Source organism: Meleagris gallopavo, chromosome 7 (assembly GCF_905368555.1).
Source record: "Meleagris gallopavo chromosome 7, MGAL_WU_HG_1.1, whole genome shotgun sequence".
Taxonomy (NCBI): Eukaryota; Metazoa; Chordata; class Aves; order Galliformes; family Phasianidae; genus Meleagris; species Meleagris gallopavo.
The window spans coordinates 17,562,864-17,574,800 of NC_139410.1; the positions used below are offsets into that span (position 1 = coordinate 17,562,864).

The following is an 11,937-nucleotide window of genomic DNA, read 5'->3' on the forward strand; positions in this document are numbered from 1 at the left end:
TTTATGAGTATAAGCGTCTCATCATTGTACCGAAGATGTGTTGAGTATTCATTATCCTCCCCCCAATCTGCTCTCCTTGATAGACGACAAATGTAAGAAATAACACCTTACACAGCAAACATTAATTAGATGCGTCTCTGAGCTTACACTTTTTGATGTAACTTCAGAATACTGTTTAATTATTTCTTTTTTTTTTTTTTTTAAAGACTGTTTCACATTTCAGAGATCATGAACAAACTTGCTAGTTTTCTTGTTAGTGCCGGTTTTAGTAATATTTTATCTTTGGTTCTAAAGTTATACAGTAGCACCATATAGGTCACTTATCACTCTGAGTGAGAAGACTTGCAAATGTTTGTACTGTGTGTGTCATTTACTATCTATTTGCCTAAATATTTACCGAAGTTTTCTTTCTCTGAGGAACTTTTCTAGAAACCTGTATTTCAGAAAGTGTAAACTGAAATCCAATTTCTTGTTGGAAGGACAATCAGTTCACCATCTTGGTTTAACAGGAGTTTGGCAGCTGATAAGAAGCATATTTCCATCTACTCCATCCATTTCCAAAGCCTGAAAGGGCTACAGTAGCCCTTGTTTCATGTTTCACTCAATCCTTTGTACTCTTTTCCTTCACTGTCACTAACATGAGACAGACTCTGGCTACTGGTTTGATTGAAGGATGTGTTTTGTCTTCTGTGTATGTCAGGAGAGTGTGGTGTTTATCCTGCAACATCATTTTGCATTTGGAAAGAGTTTTTCTTCCTGGCTTTTCATGAGAGTATGAGCAGATACGTAGTCATTTGACATGCTTTCCCCATGTTACTGTTTGTTATTTTATAACATCTTAGTCTTATATAAAAGTCATTTTGTTGGAAGATGAGTATGTATAACAGGTCTGGTCAAGTTTTGTGTGAAATTGGAAGTGTATCTTCCTCATCAGTTCCAAAAAGCAGAAGCTGACTTCTCGCAAATTGGGATCACTGAGCCTAGCTCTGCTTTATCTCATTTCATAAACCTTTTATGCAAAGGTTTGTAGGATGTAGGGAAGACAAACACAGCTCTCTAATGATACAGATTGCAAAGCAGTATTCACCAACATTTAGAGTATTAGCATTGCATGGTTCCTGGGCATGTTTATTAAGAAGGGTAAAACGAACAGATTGGAGAGATGAAAAATGTGCTGAAATTCTGTTCTTATTTCTGATTGTTTGGACAGTATAGAAGCAGAGGTCATGCTATGGAGTAGATGCAGGTCCTACTGATTCTACTGTTGATGATATTGATGATTATTATTATTGTTGTTGATAATGGTTTTGTTTCAAAACAAAGTGAACGTAACACGGAATAGTATTTCTCCTATTGACTCATCATGAGCATAGTATTTATAGAGAGTGAGTTAAGGGTGTTTGTTTTGTTATCCTCACAAAGAGAAAAAAATGCCAAAAAGTTTGCCAGAATTAGGGAATTTGACAATAAAGTTGTGATAGGAGTTTTATGCTAAATAATTGAAATTTACTGTTGAATAACTGTGCCATAAAGTTGCACATGGTTAAATATTCCTCATTATGTTCTATGTCACTAGCAGAAAGAAAAGTTCTGTTTAGGAAGTAATACCCAGATATTTACATTTTAGGCTGTGTTTTTATACCTTAAACAGAAATGAATTAAATCTTTTTTTTCTTTCAAGGTTTAAAGATCACCCCACGTTGAATGAACGGTATTTGTTACTCCATTTACTTGGCCGAGGTGGCTTCAGTGAAGTATACAAGGTAGAGTGTGTTGAGTTTACTAAATCTAGTGTTTGAAGCATACACTCTTGTACATGTGATTTCTGGGACTGGAGTGAAAATAGGGATCTGAAATAAGCAAGAGGATTTTAATGTGCATACTTGCTAAATAGTGATTGAGCGAAACCTCCTTGATTAATCTGTGGAAGAGAGGTAGCATTGCAGTAGGCATGTGAATTACATTCCAGTTTTGTTTCTTTCTGTTGGGTGTTATTTTTATCATCATCTTTGGCTATAACTTTGCTATATTTGTGGGTTTCTTTTTTAGGCTTTTGATCTTTATGAACAAAGATATGCTGCTGTGAAGATTCACCAGCTTAACAAAAGCTGGAGGGATGAAAAGAAAGAAAACTACCACAAGTAAGTATTAATGACTTACGCTTCATATGTTAAATTGAATAGCGCTTTATTGATTGTGGAAGATTAATGTATCAATCTTCTTCTAGACATGCCTGCAGAGAGTATAGAATACACAAAGAACTGGATCACCCCCGGATAGTTAAATTATATGACTACTTCTCCTTGGATACAGATACGTAAGTACATGAGAGTATATGTTTTCTAGAATGTGACAAGGGCTTTAGTGTTGTATGTTGGATAAGCAGAAATGAAGAATATTTGACTTTCAGCCAAAATACTTACAGTTTCATTAAGAACTTTTCTTTTTTGAAAACAAAGAAGAGGAAAAAAATGGACAGCGACAGCAGAACCCCATCCACTAGTTGCAGAAGTTTGTTGCAGATATATATATATATATATAGGAGATCTTCTATAAAGTGATGAAAACACGGTTTTGTAACACCTCGTCTGTGTGCATAAGTTTTCTTTTTTGATGAGTTGTTTGTGTTCTGATTGATGTCAGGTTTCATAGTCTAATCATTATGCTACATGTTTTATTAACAATTTCATTTATGTAATTTAATATTCAGGTAGCTGTTGTTAAAGTTACTGGTATTAAACTATATTGTCATAACTTTGATCTTGCAGTTGGATATGTCATTTAATTTTGTCTGTAAATTCTGCCATAGGTTTTGCACGGTGTTAGAATACTGTGAAGGCAATGACTTGGATTTCTATCTCAAGCAACATAAATTGATGTCAGAGAAGGAAGCTAGGTCCATTGTAATGCAAATAGTAAATGCACTACGGTATCTCAATGAGATCAAGCCGCCTATTATACACTATGATCTTAAACCAGGTAAATGAGAAATGACAAAATTGAAAATGTCATCATGTTTTTACCCTCAGTTTTTTTGTAATTCATGCCTCAGAATACCAAAATTACCTTTGGCTTGTCAGGTTTATTTTAATCTGAGAGGTGGATACTTTTCTTTCCAGTTTTACTGTTAAAATAATCTGTCTTTTTCTTTAAGAAAATACTTGTTACAACTTTTTCCCTTTGTGTTATTTTGATTTGTATTTGTAAGAAAGTGTCGTAGAGCCTGTAGATACATTAATATTTAGTAGTATAAGTATATAAGATCATTATTTGACTCAGTCGTATCTGATCATTATTGAATGTTGATTTGTAAATAATTTTTCCCTTATATATTTCTTAACCTACAAGGGATTGAAATAATAACTTTCTACATCGAAGGATAAGTGTTTCCAACCAGGACTTTGCAGAAATATTTTCTGATTCAGAATCTTCTTTTTTCCTTATGCATCCTTGCATGTTTGTAGTCTTTTTTTTTTTTTTTTTTAAACTCCCTCTTTATCTGAAATAGTTTAGCTTTTCTCAGGAAGCCAGTGTAAACACCATTGTTACTTGGATCTCTTCTCTAAATTCTGGTCAAGTTTTCTAGTAATAATAATAAATATTGTCTTAAAAGACGTATTCTATCTTTTGCGTATTTTAATCTGCTAAACTTCCAAGTCTAGGGTTTGTTGTGTAGCTATTAGTGCCAGGTTGTTTGCTTGCTGAATTCTTCATATAGATTTCTATTAAAGAATAACAGATTTCATATTATGAAGTTGTACAGAATGTAATCTTAGTCTCATTAGTTTTTGTTCTATTTTTAAAGGAAACTTATCGAATGATTTTTTAAAATCAAATTATTGCACAACTTTAACATATGGAGCTAGATTTTTTTGAACTGCAGCATGTCTTGGCACTATTTTCTGGCATGTGCAAACCCTGAAATGTGTAGTTTAGAATTTTTTCTGGACAGAAAAATACAAAACTTCATTATGACTAGTATACTGTTCTATATTGCTGTCCAGCCAGCGCAAAGTTGGGCAAGCCATCTGAGATGATAGTAGTGATAACCTAGAGTGTTCCTGAGATAGCACTAAAATGTCATAGTCCAGTTGCTCTAGACTTGAGGTCATAAAGATGATATAAAGATGTCATTGACCCCTCATTAAGTTGAATGTTCCTGAAAATTGTGGCTGGTTTTGAAAACGAAGCATTCTGGTGGCATTTTTTGAAGTTAAAAATGTGTTTTTTCCCCTTTGTTTAGGTAATATTCTTCTTGTAGATGGAACAGCATGTGGAGAAATAAAAATTACTGATTTTGGATTGTCCAAAATAATGGATGATGATAGCTATGGTGTGGATGGAATGGATTTAACTTCACAGGGAGCAGGAACTTACTGGTAATGCCTGGTTTGATTTTATTGTTTAGGTCATTTTTGAGGCTTCAGAATTGCTTTCATAAAGCTAATTCCTAAAGATAGCTAGGATTAAAAATACTAACATGAATAACAAACAAAGATTTTTGTGCAGTACTGTGGATCTTGATATTCACAAATATTCCAGAATAGTGCCATAACTGAAGTAAGTTAGGAATCTATATGTAGATATAGATATATGTATATTTGAAATGTGGAGCAAATCTCTGTGATTTATAAACATTGTTTCCCAGAAGAAGCAGGTGTTTAATCTTTGGCTGCAGGTGGTTAAAGATGTTTGACAGAGCTGTGATGATTAAGTGCGGGTGCTTAGTCCTTGGAAATCTTAGAGCAGGGATTACCAGAAGGTAATGTCCTTAGGATAAAAGAGTACTTACTCTTCCATCCTAAAGGTTAATGACAGCTGAGCAGCTGTAACTTGTTTTCTGTGTGTATCCACATACTTGTCCAAAAACCTGAAATTTTAGATCTGCTTACAGAGCAAGAATGACAAAAAGTTTTATTGCTAACAGAAAAGCTGTTTGTAGAATTTGTTCTCTAAAGATGCAGGCTGACACAATAGATCTTTGAGCCTGTGTGCACAGTACCTGTGTCAGGGTGAGTGGAATAGAAAGCCTATATTGACTAGATGTTTATTTGTGAATTCATCTGTTTGTTTTTCTCCTCATTCTGTCTGTAGCAAGATAGGTTTCAGCTTTTGGTTCTTAACTCTAAACAGAGTAGCCAGAGTCCTTTCTATTTCTTCTTAAACTTTTCCTGCATTTGAAAGTTGCATTTAACAGATTTTGTCTTTTCCTTGAAAATTTTTAGGATGCACATCTTGTGAAAAGACAGTCATCCAAGCTGAAGCATTTTAGAAATGTTAGACTGTTGCTGCTTTCCTTAATGCTCCAATTTAAACATGAGTTTAAATATTTAATTGTAGGAACACTATTCAAAAAGCTTGGGACTTTGGCTTTCATCTAAAGCACCACATGCACTAGTGGTGTTGTGAACTGAGAGATCTAAAATTGTCTGTGACCTTTACACAATGATGATAAATCTGTGTTTCTAATTTTTGCTTTCTCTGAGGGAAAGTTTTGAGTTAGTTTGAGATGGGGATAAATCTGTGGAAGGCAAATTGCATGAACTCGGCAATGTAGTAGTGGGAGGGATTTCCTCAGTTACTGGGTCGAGTTACCTGTCCTTGCAAGCGTTCAGGTCATGTAATCTGTAAACTTAGAGCCGTTTGTATTAAATTCAGTGTTTTGTCCCCAGTCATCTCTTATTTGAAGTTTGTTCCATAACCTCAGTTCTATGATCATTAGAAACTTAATCTTCTAATGTATAGAACTGTTTGCTTGTAGCCAGTCTGTACTTATTTGTTCCTCCACCAACACTGGCCTCCTTTGAATTAGGTTGTTTCCCTTCCTGATACTTGCTCCCTTGTGTTTTTAAAGCGTTTGGCTTCTCTCTGAATTGTGGCTTTCAGTTCTTCACGTCACCTCGGGTTTTTTTGTGCGATTGCATTAGTTTGAGTACATCTTTCTTGCATGTTGTAATCAGAATTGTGCACAAGTATTCTAGAAGAATTTTTTTATGTTGTTTGAAATTCATAGTTGTGTTGCATTCTTACTTCTTTTTTTGCTTATTTCCATTTTCACAGGCATTTCTGTAAATTATTTTTAAAGCCTTACATGCTGTTGATGAAAGAATGTCTGATATGTCATGGCTCTGAAGGATTTTTTTACCCCCTTTTTTAGATTTTTATTGCAGTCAATAATAATTGACTGACTTCTTAGTGATATTTTTGGTTTTTGGTTTTATTTTTTTCGAAGGAGATTGCTTTGCGTAAATTCCTCTGTAATTCAGGGATGCCATAAGAACTTAATCAGCTTTCAGTTTTTCAAGTATGGCTTCCATGGAAATTATAGGCATAGAAATATGATCACATTTACCTACCTTATAACTCTCTTATTAATGTTAGCATTCTTACTGAAAACTTTAAAATCATGTATATGTTACATTTGATTCCTAATGAGACCTAGCTTTAAATGTCCTGTATGGCTTTCATCTTTCCATGTTCAAACAGAAACAGAAGGTGTATATTTACCCTAATAGGATCCCAGTGCTTGAATAATTAGTGATTATTAGTGGTTTAAGTAAAGAATAGGTTTCTTATTTGACTGCCTGACTATACAAAAAATTGTATTGTCAGTTTTGATCAGTGTTGTAAGTGTTGGAATAAGGATCATAAGATAACTGCACAGTTGTTCAAATATCAACTTGCACAATTTTTTTTGTATACCATTTCTGATCTTTGAACACTCTGATCCAGTGATTCATACATCTGCTTGCTGACACTGAGATACATGTTTTCTTTTTCAGGTACTTGCCTCCAGAGTGTTTTGTAGTTGGCAAAGAGCCACCAAAGATTTCTAATAAGGTTGATGTATGGTCAGTTGGAGTAATCTTTTTCCAGTGTCTTTATGGTAGAAAGGTAAGGAAAATATTGTTTACCTGTCTTAAATTGTTAGTATAAGTGCTTGTCTGTTTTCAGTAGAATGTGAGCAATAGTTGTAAATATGTGAATCCATATGGAAATGACTTGTGTTAGTTTTTGCTAGTGTGCACTGATACTGTGAGAAATGTGAAAGGCTTTGCCTAAAACATTTTTTTAATTGAAAGAGTGGTTAGAAACGTATATTAACACTGGAATCAATTTACTTTTGCATAAGTATTTATGAAATCAAAATGGTTGGATAACTGTCACAAAGAAAATCCTGTGCTTATTTTTCAGCCATTTGGCCACAATCAATCTCAGCAAGATATCTTACAAGAAAATACAATATTAAAAGCCACAGAAGTCCAGTTCCCTGTTAAGCCTGTTGTTAGCAATGAAGCCAAGGTAATGTTTTATATGAGCTCAGAGCACTTAAAACCTGTTAAAACCTGTTTCATTTATTTTTAAGGATTGCGATGTTTTTTGGGTTTTGATAATTTTATTTTGAAACTTATAGTATCAAACACACTTGCACAGACTAGCGATTAAGAGAACAGATTAAAATGATTGTTGTGGTTTTTTTGTTTGTTTTTTATTGCTGATGTGAGCATCTATGACAAATCCAATTCTGTGAATTTGGAAGAAAATATTCCAAGTTACTTGTTTGTAAAAGTAAAAGGCTGCTAAAAGTTTAAGGATGTTAAGACAATTGAGCTTCTCATGATAAAAATGAAAGGCAACGCAGTTTTAGAGGATGTAGCTTCCCAAGAAAACAATTATGTCAGGGACATAAACAGTAGTGGCATGTTTGTGTTGGCTATATTTTCTAGAACTAGTTTTTGCGAATGAGCTGCAGTTAGAATTATGACTATTTAGTTCAATATTATAGTTTGTCCTGTTATTTTGGAGGAGGTGGTGATGGTTGTTCTTTGTTGGGTTGGGTTTTTTTGTTGTTGTTTTGTTTTTGTTGATTGGTTTCATTTGGGGGAGGTTCATCTCAGTTTAGAAAAATCATCTCCTTTTGAGTGCAGTTGACAAATACGCATCATAGAACTCATAGCTGGTAATGTTATGTGCTAGCAGTTTATATTTCTGTCTTTTAACTCTGCATTTCCTTGTGATAAGTAGTGTTTTTCTGAAGGGCATTGGAAGAGAGCAAATAATTCACTGTGGTTCTGATGTAGTTACTTACTTATTTTATATTCTCTGTTCCTTGTTCTGTTTGAAAAAGCAGGAGTGGAAAATAATGAAAGATTATTAACAATGTCACGATAGCTGTAGAAAAGAGGGAGAAATTTATTCTCTGGTGGAAGCACTATAAAACAAGTTCAGACTAACTTGTAAATTTGGACAGTTTATGATGACTGTGTAGATTTATAGGCCTGGTAGTTGGAAAAGAACAGCAATAAACTGAAGTTTTGATTTGGAAAACATGGGGATGAAATAAATACGGAACCTGAAATGACACTGTTAGTTTCCACACTGTAATTGTCCTTTGGTCCTTGGTACTTTTTCCTAATTTGTGCAGCGTCCTGTGCATTATGGTAACATTTCCACTGCCACAGAACCACAAAGTATTCTACAAACATTTTAGAAACAATCTGTTACTCTGAGAACCTTGTAAACTACACTTAGCAGCTCATTTCTTAGGGATTCATTATAAAGAATTCAATTAAATCCCCAAATGTCCAAGAACATGTGAATTCATGTTAAGATGTGCATGTTTTTATTTTGCGATTAGTTCCTGCTAGATATGTGTATATTAGAAGGAAATTTTAACACGATTCTTTAGGACTTATATCACATCAGATTAAGAACTGGAGGTTAAAGAAAAATTTAATTGGAGCAAAGGACACACAATTGAGATTTATCAAGAAAAGATACGTAATTCTTTTAAAATCCAGATTAAGTAATGATGCGCTAATGAGTTCTGTAGCAGTAATAAGGATTTTCTGTCATTAAATTTTGAAGCCCAAGTTACCAGGAGACTGAGTGTTCCGTACATATTAGACATGAGGCTTAACAGAAACTTGCATCGTGCAATAATTGACAAATGTCATGTGGACCTTGATGAAGGACAATACAACATCTCAAAAGCAGCTCTGGAGATAAACAGCGATTTTTTTCCCCTGCTTTTAAGTTATTTTAAATCAGTTGGAATTTACTCCTTTGTGAGAGAGAAGTTCCAGCTAGGTGGTGATTTCTTAAAGGATCTGTTGGTTAATGCATGTTGGAAGTGGCAACTGTCCCTACGTCTTCTGCTCTTCATGTAGTGCACTGCTGGATGGTTTTAGAGGCTCTGTGGTGCTCCTTTCTACTTTCTCAGACATTAGCTTTTCGCTTTTACTATGCTGTTAAGGGATAGCACAAGCAGAATTCTCCCTGTGTGAAGTGCTAATGTTTTGCTTGTAGAGATAGTTCATACATCTTTTTGTCTGAAGTATGTGTTTGAAGTGTGATTACTTTAAGCCAATTAGGATTACTGGTTTTTTTTTTTCTACTACAATGTACTCTGTTTTTCATTGGAATCTGTAGTAGAATGTTAGCCTGTCTTTGAATGGAATTATATAAGAACAAGAGTCTGTTTAGAAGCTGGTTTATCTGGGAGGACATGCTTATTGATTGTAAGCAGATGGAATTATTTGGAATGGTATTGTAACTTTTTGCATTCCTCTTCTAGGCCTTTATCAGACGCTGCTTAGCATACCGAAAAGAGGATAGATTTGATGTCCATCAACTGGCTAGTGATCCTTACCTTCTCCCCCATATGAGGAGATCGAATTCTTCAGGAAATTTACATATGACTGGGCTAGCAGCATCCCCTACACCACCTACTTCAAGCATTATTTCATACTGAAATTTCTCCAGCTGAGGAATGGCATGATATCTTGGTGTAGTTTCCAGATGCAGACTTGAGCTTGAGAACATTTGGGTGTTTTTACGCAGGACAAGTTTGATAACTGTGTTTTCAGGCTGAAGTCCTCCTACATAGTGTTGTTTGTATGATTGGAATGGGTCATGGACTGTGAATAAATATACCCTTCAGAGAACAACCTTTAAATGTTGAAGGATGACATTGCCTGTTGCACACTAACAGGTATACTGTGTTTAAGACTGAAGAAAAGGTTTTTAGTTTTTTCTGGGGAACATTGTAAATAATCTTTTTAATACTTAAAGTACATTTGGTTGATACTGGAAAGTTCTAACATGAAGGGTAGTTTTTCATTATTTAAAATTTTTTTAAAAGGTAGTAAGCAAATTTGAGAACAAGAACAATTCCATGTCTGGTTAATTAACTAAATGAATTGCCGTATTTCCAAGACATTGATCTTCTGAAACCAAAGTAAGAAATGCAAGACAGTCAAAGCTGTGTTCTACATCAGATTCCTCAATGAAATTATAGTATTTTATTTGGCACTCAGGCTTGTACCTCCAAACATGTGATGTTATTTCACAGAATTTAGGTTGATAGGGAATTCCTGGTACTTACTTCTCAAATAGGTTGCTAATTTTGAAATAAGCTTAGTTTTCTAAATATACTGTACTTGCTGTGGTATTGAAACTTGTGAAAATTTCCAGGCCTCTGATAAAAGCAAACAACAGTATGAAACCAAATGCAAACAGGTCATGTATAATATTCTATGCAGGAATAATGATAAATTCCCTTCTAGCTCTATTGTAAATTGTTGTACAGATGTCACATTTTCAGTTAAATTCAGCAACTTATTCCTGTACAAATGTTTAAAGTATGGCTTTTTCTAATTGGATATTGTATTTTTTTTTAAGTCTCTCTCAAGGCGCTTTTAATTGCTGCTAAACAATGTTGCTTTTACTTCAGCAAAAGAATCAGATGACCTCCTTAAGGTGCAAGTAAACTGTACGTTATAGAGAGACTGAGTAGGAAACTCATTAACAATCAAGGCATGTAAAACTGAGCTGTGTTGGCCGTATGCAGTACAGTTCCGTAAGTCAATTTATTGCACTCTCAACCTGTAGAGTGCATCAGTACTAGATGTAGAAGTTGCTCATGGTTATTCTCTATTTCTGGAAGTTCCTATCAACAAGGAAATGTTTCTTGTGGCTTGTACAGGTATTTTAAAATGTGAAACATTTTCTAATTGCCTTGTATGGTAGAAACTCATTTTTCAAAACAGCGTATCTCTCTCAGTTCGCTATTCTTTTTACTGTCCCATTCTGGATGCTGAATACTATCTGTAATTTTGTCCATGTTTCAGAAAAAGGAGGCTGTTATTACCACAGGTTTTCATTTAGTATTGTACAGTTAAACTGTTGCTCTTGTTTCTGATGTTGCAAGCCATTTTGTTTTCATTGTATATAAAGAAACATTAACTGTCTCTTTAAGATGCTGCTGAAATTGTAGAGAATGTAGCCAAAACAGTAATAAACAATGACAGTTGAGATTTCAAGGTTTTCATTCTGTGTTTTTGCATTTTAGCAAAGGACAAATCTGCTTTCCTTATCGCTGAGCTACATTCACCTATTAAAACAAGTTCACTTTGATGGCGAACGAAAGTAATAAAGGAATTTATTCAAGCAATGTTAGGGCTGAAAGGGGAGACTTCTATAACATTTGAAGCATCTGTCATAACGAAATAACCATTATTTCAATGAGTAGGCCTCACAGAAACAGTTCCAATTATTTCAGTAGGTTTCTCTAGAATGTGTTAGTCATAAAAATAGACTGATATTTTCTGCCTTCATGTTATACCAGAGTACTGGGATTGCATCCTTTTCACCGTCTGCCAGTGTGAAACTGTGAGGTGGTGGGGTTCGAGGATTTTGCCATGGCTGCATGCTCACATTAGATTTCATTATAGCCTATTCTGTGTCTTGGAAGTTATAGACTGTTTTGCCTAAGGAAAAGAGGTAAGATTATGTTAACAATTTTCATGTATCTGGAATGTGTTGTGGTTAACTCTAGTACACTGAAGCTTAGCAATATGTTAGAGAACTGTAGAAGTAACCGAAAACTGTAGAGCTACCTAAAGAAAAGGAGGGTTGTGCATCTTACTGATTACA

At 34.5% G+C, this 11,937-nt stretch overlaps 1 protein-coding gene across 1 annotated transcript in view; it reads left to right on the plus strand.

Moving 5' to 3' along the window:
* Positions 1-11,324, plus strand: part of TLK1 (tousled like kinase 1) — a 65,933-nt gene extending 54,609 nt beyond the window's left edge. Inside the window, exons 14-21 of the mRNA XM_085228382.1 lie at positions 1,682-1,763; positions 2,050-2,141; positions 2,228-2,317; positions 2,810-2,979; positions 4,244-4,379; positions 6,783-6,894; positions 7,195-7,302; positions 9,578-11,324. Of these exons, the coding sequence (XP_085084508.1) occupies positions 1,682-1,763; positions 2,050-2,141; positions 2,228-2,317; positions 2,810-2,979; positions 4,244-4,379; positions 6,783-6,894; positions 7,195-7,302; positions 9,578-9,754 (967 nt within the window). The 3' untranslated portion in view covers positions 9,755-11,324. The remainder of the gene's footprint in view (positions 1-1,681; positions 1,764-2,049; positions 2,142-2,227; positions 2,318-2,809; positions 2,980-4,243; positions 4,380-6,782; positions 6,895-7,194; positions 7,303-9,577) is intronic.
* The last annotated feature ends 613 nt before the right edge of the window (positions 11,325-11,937 follow it).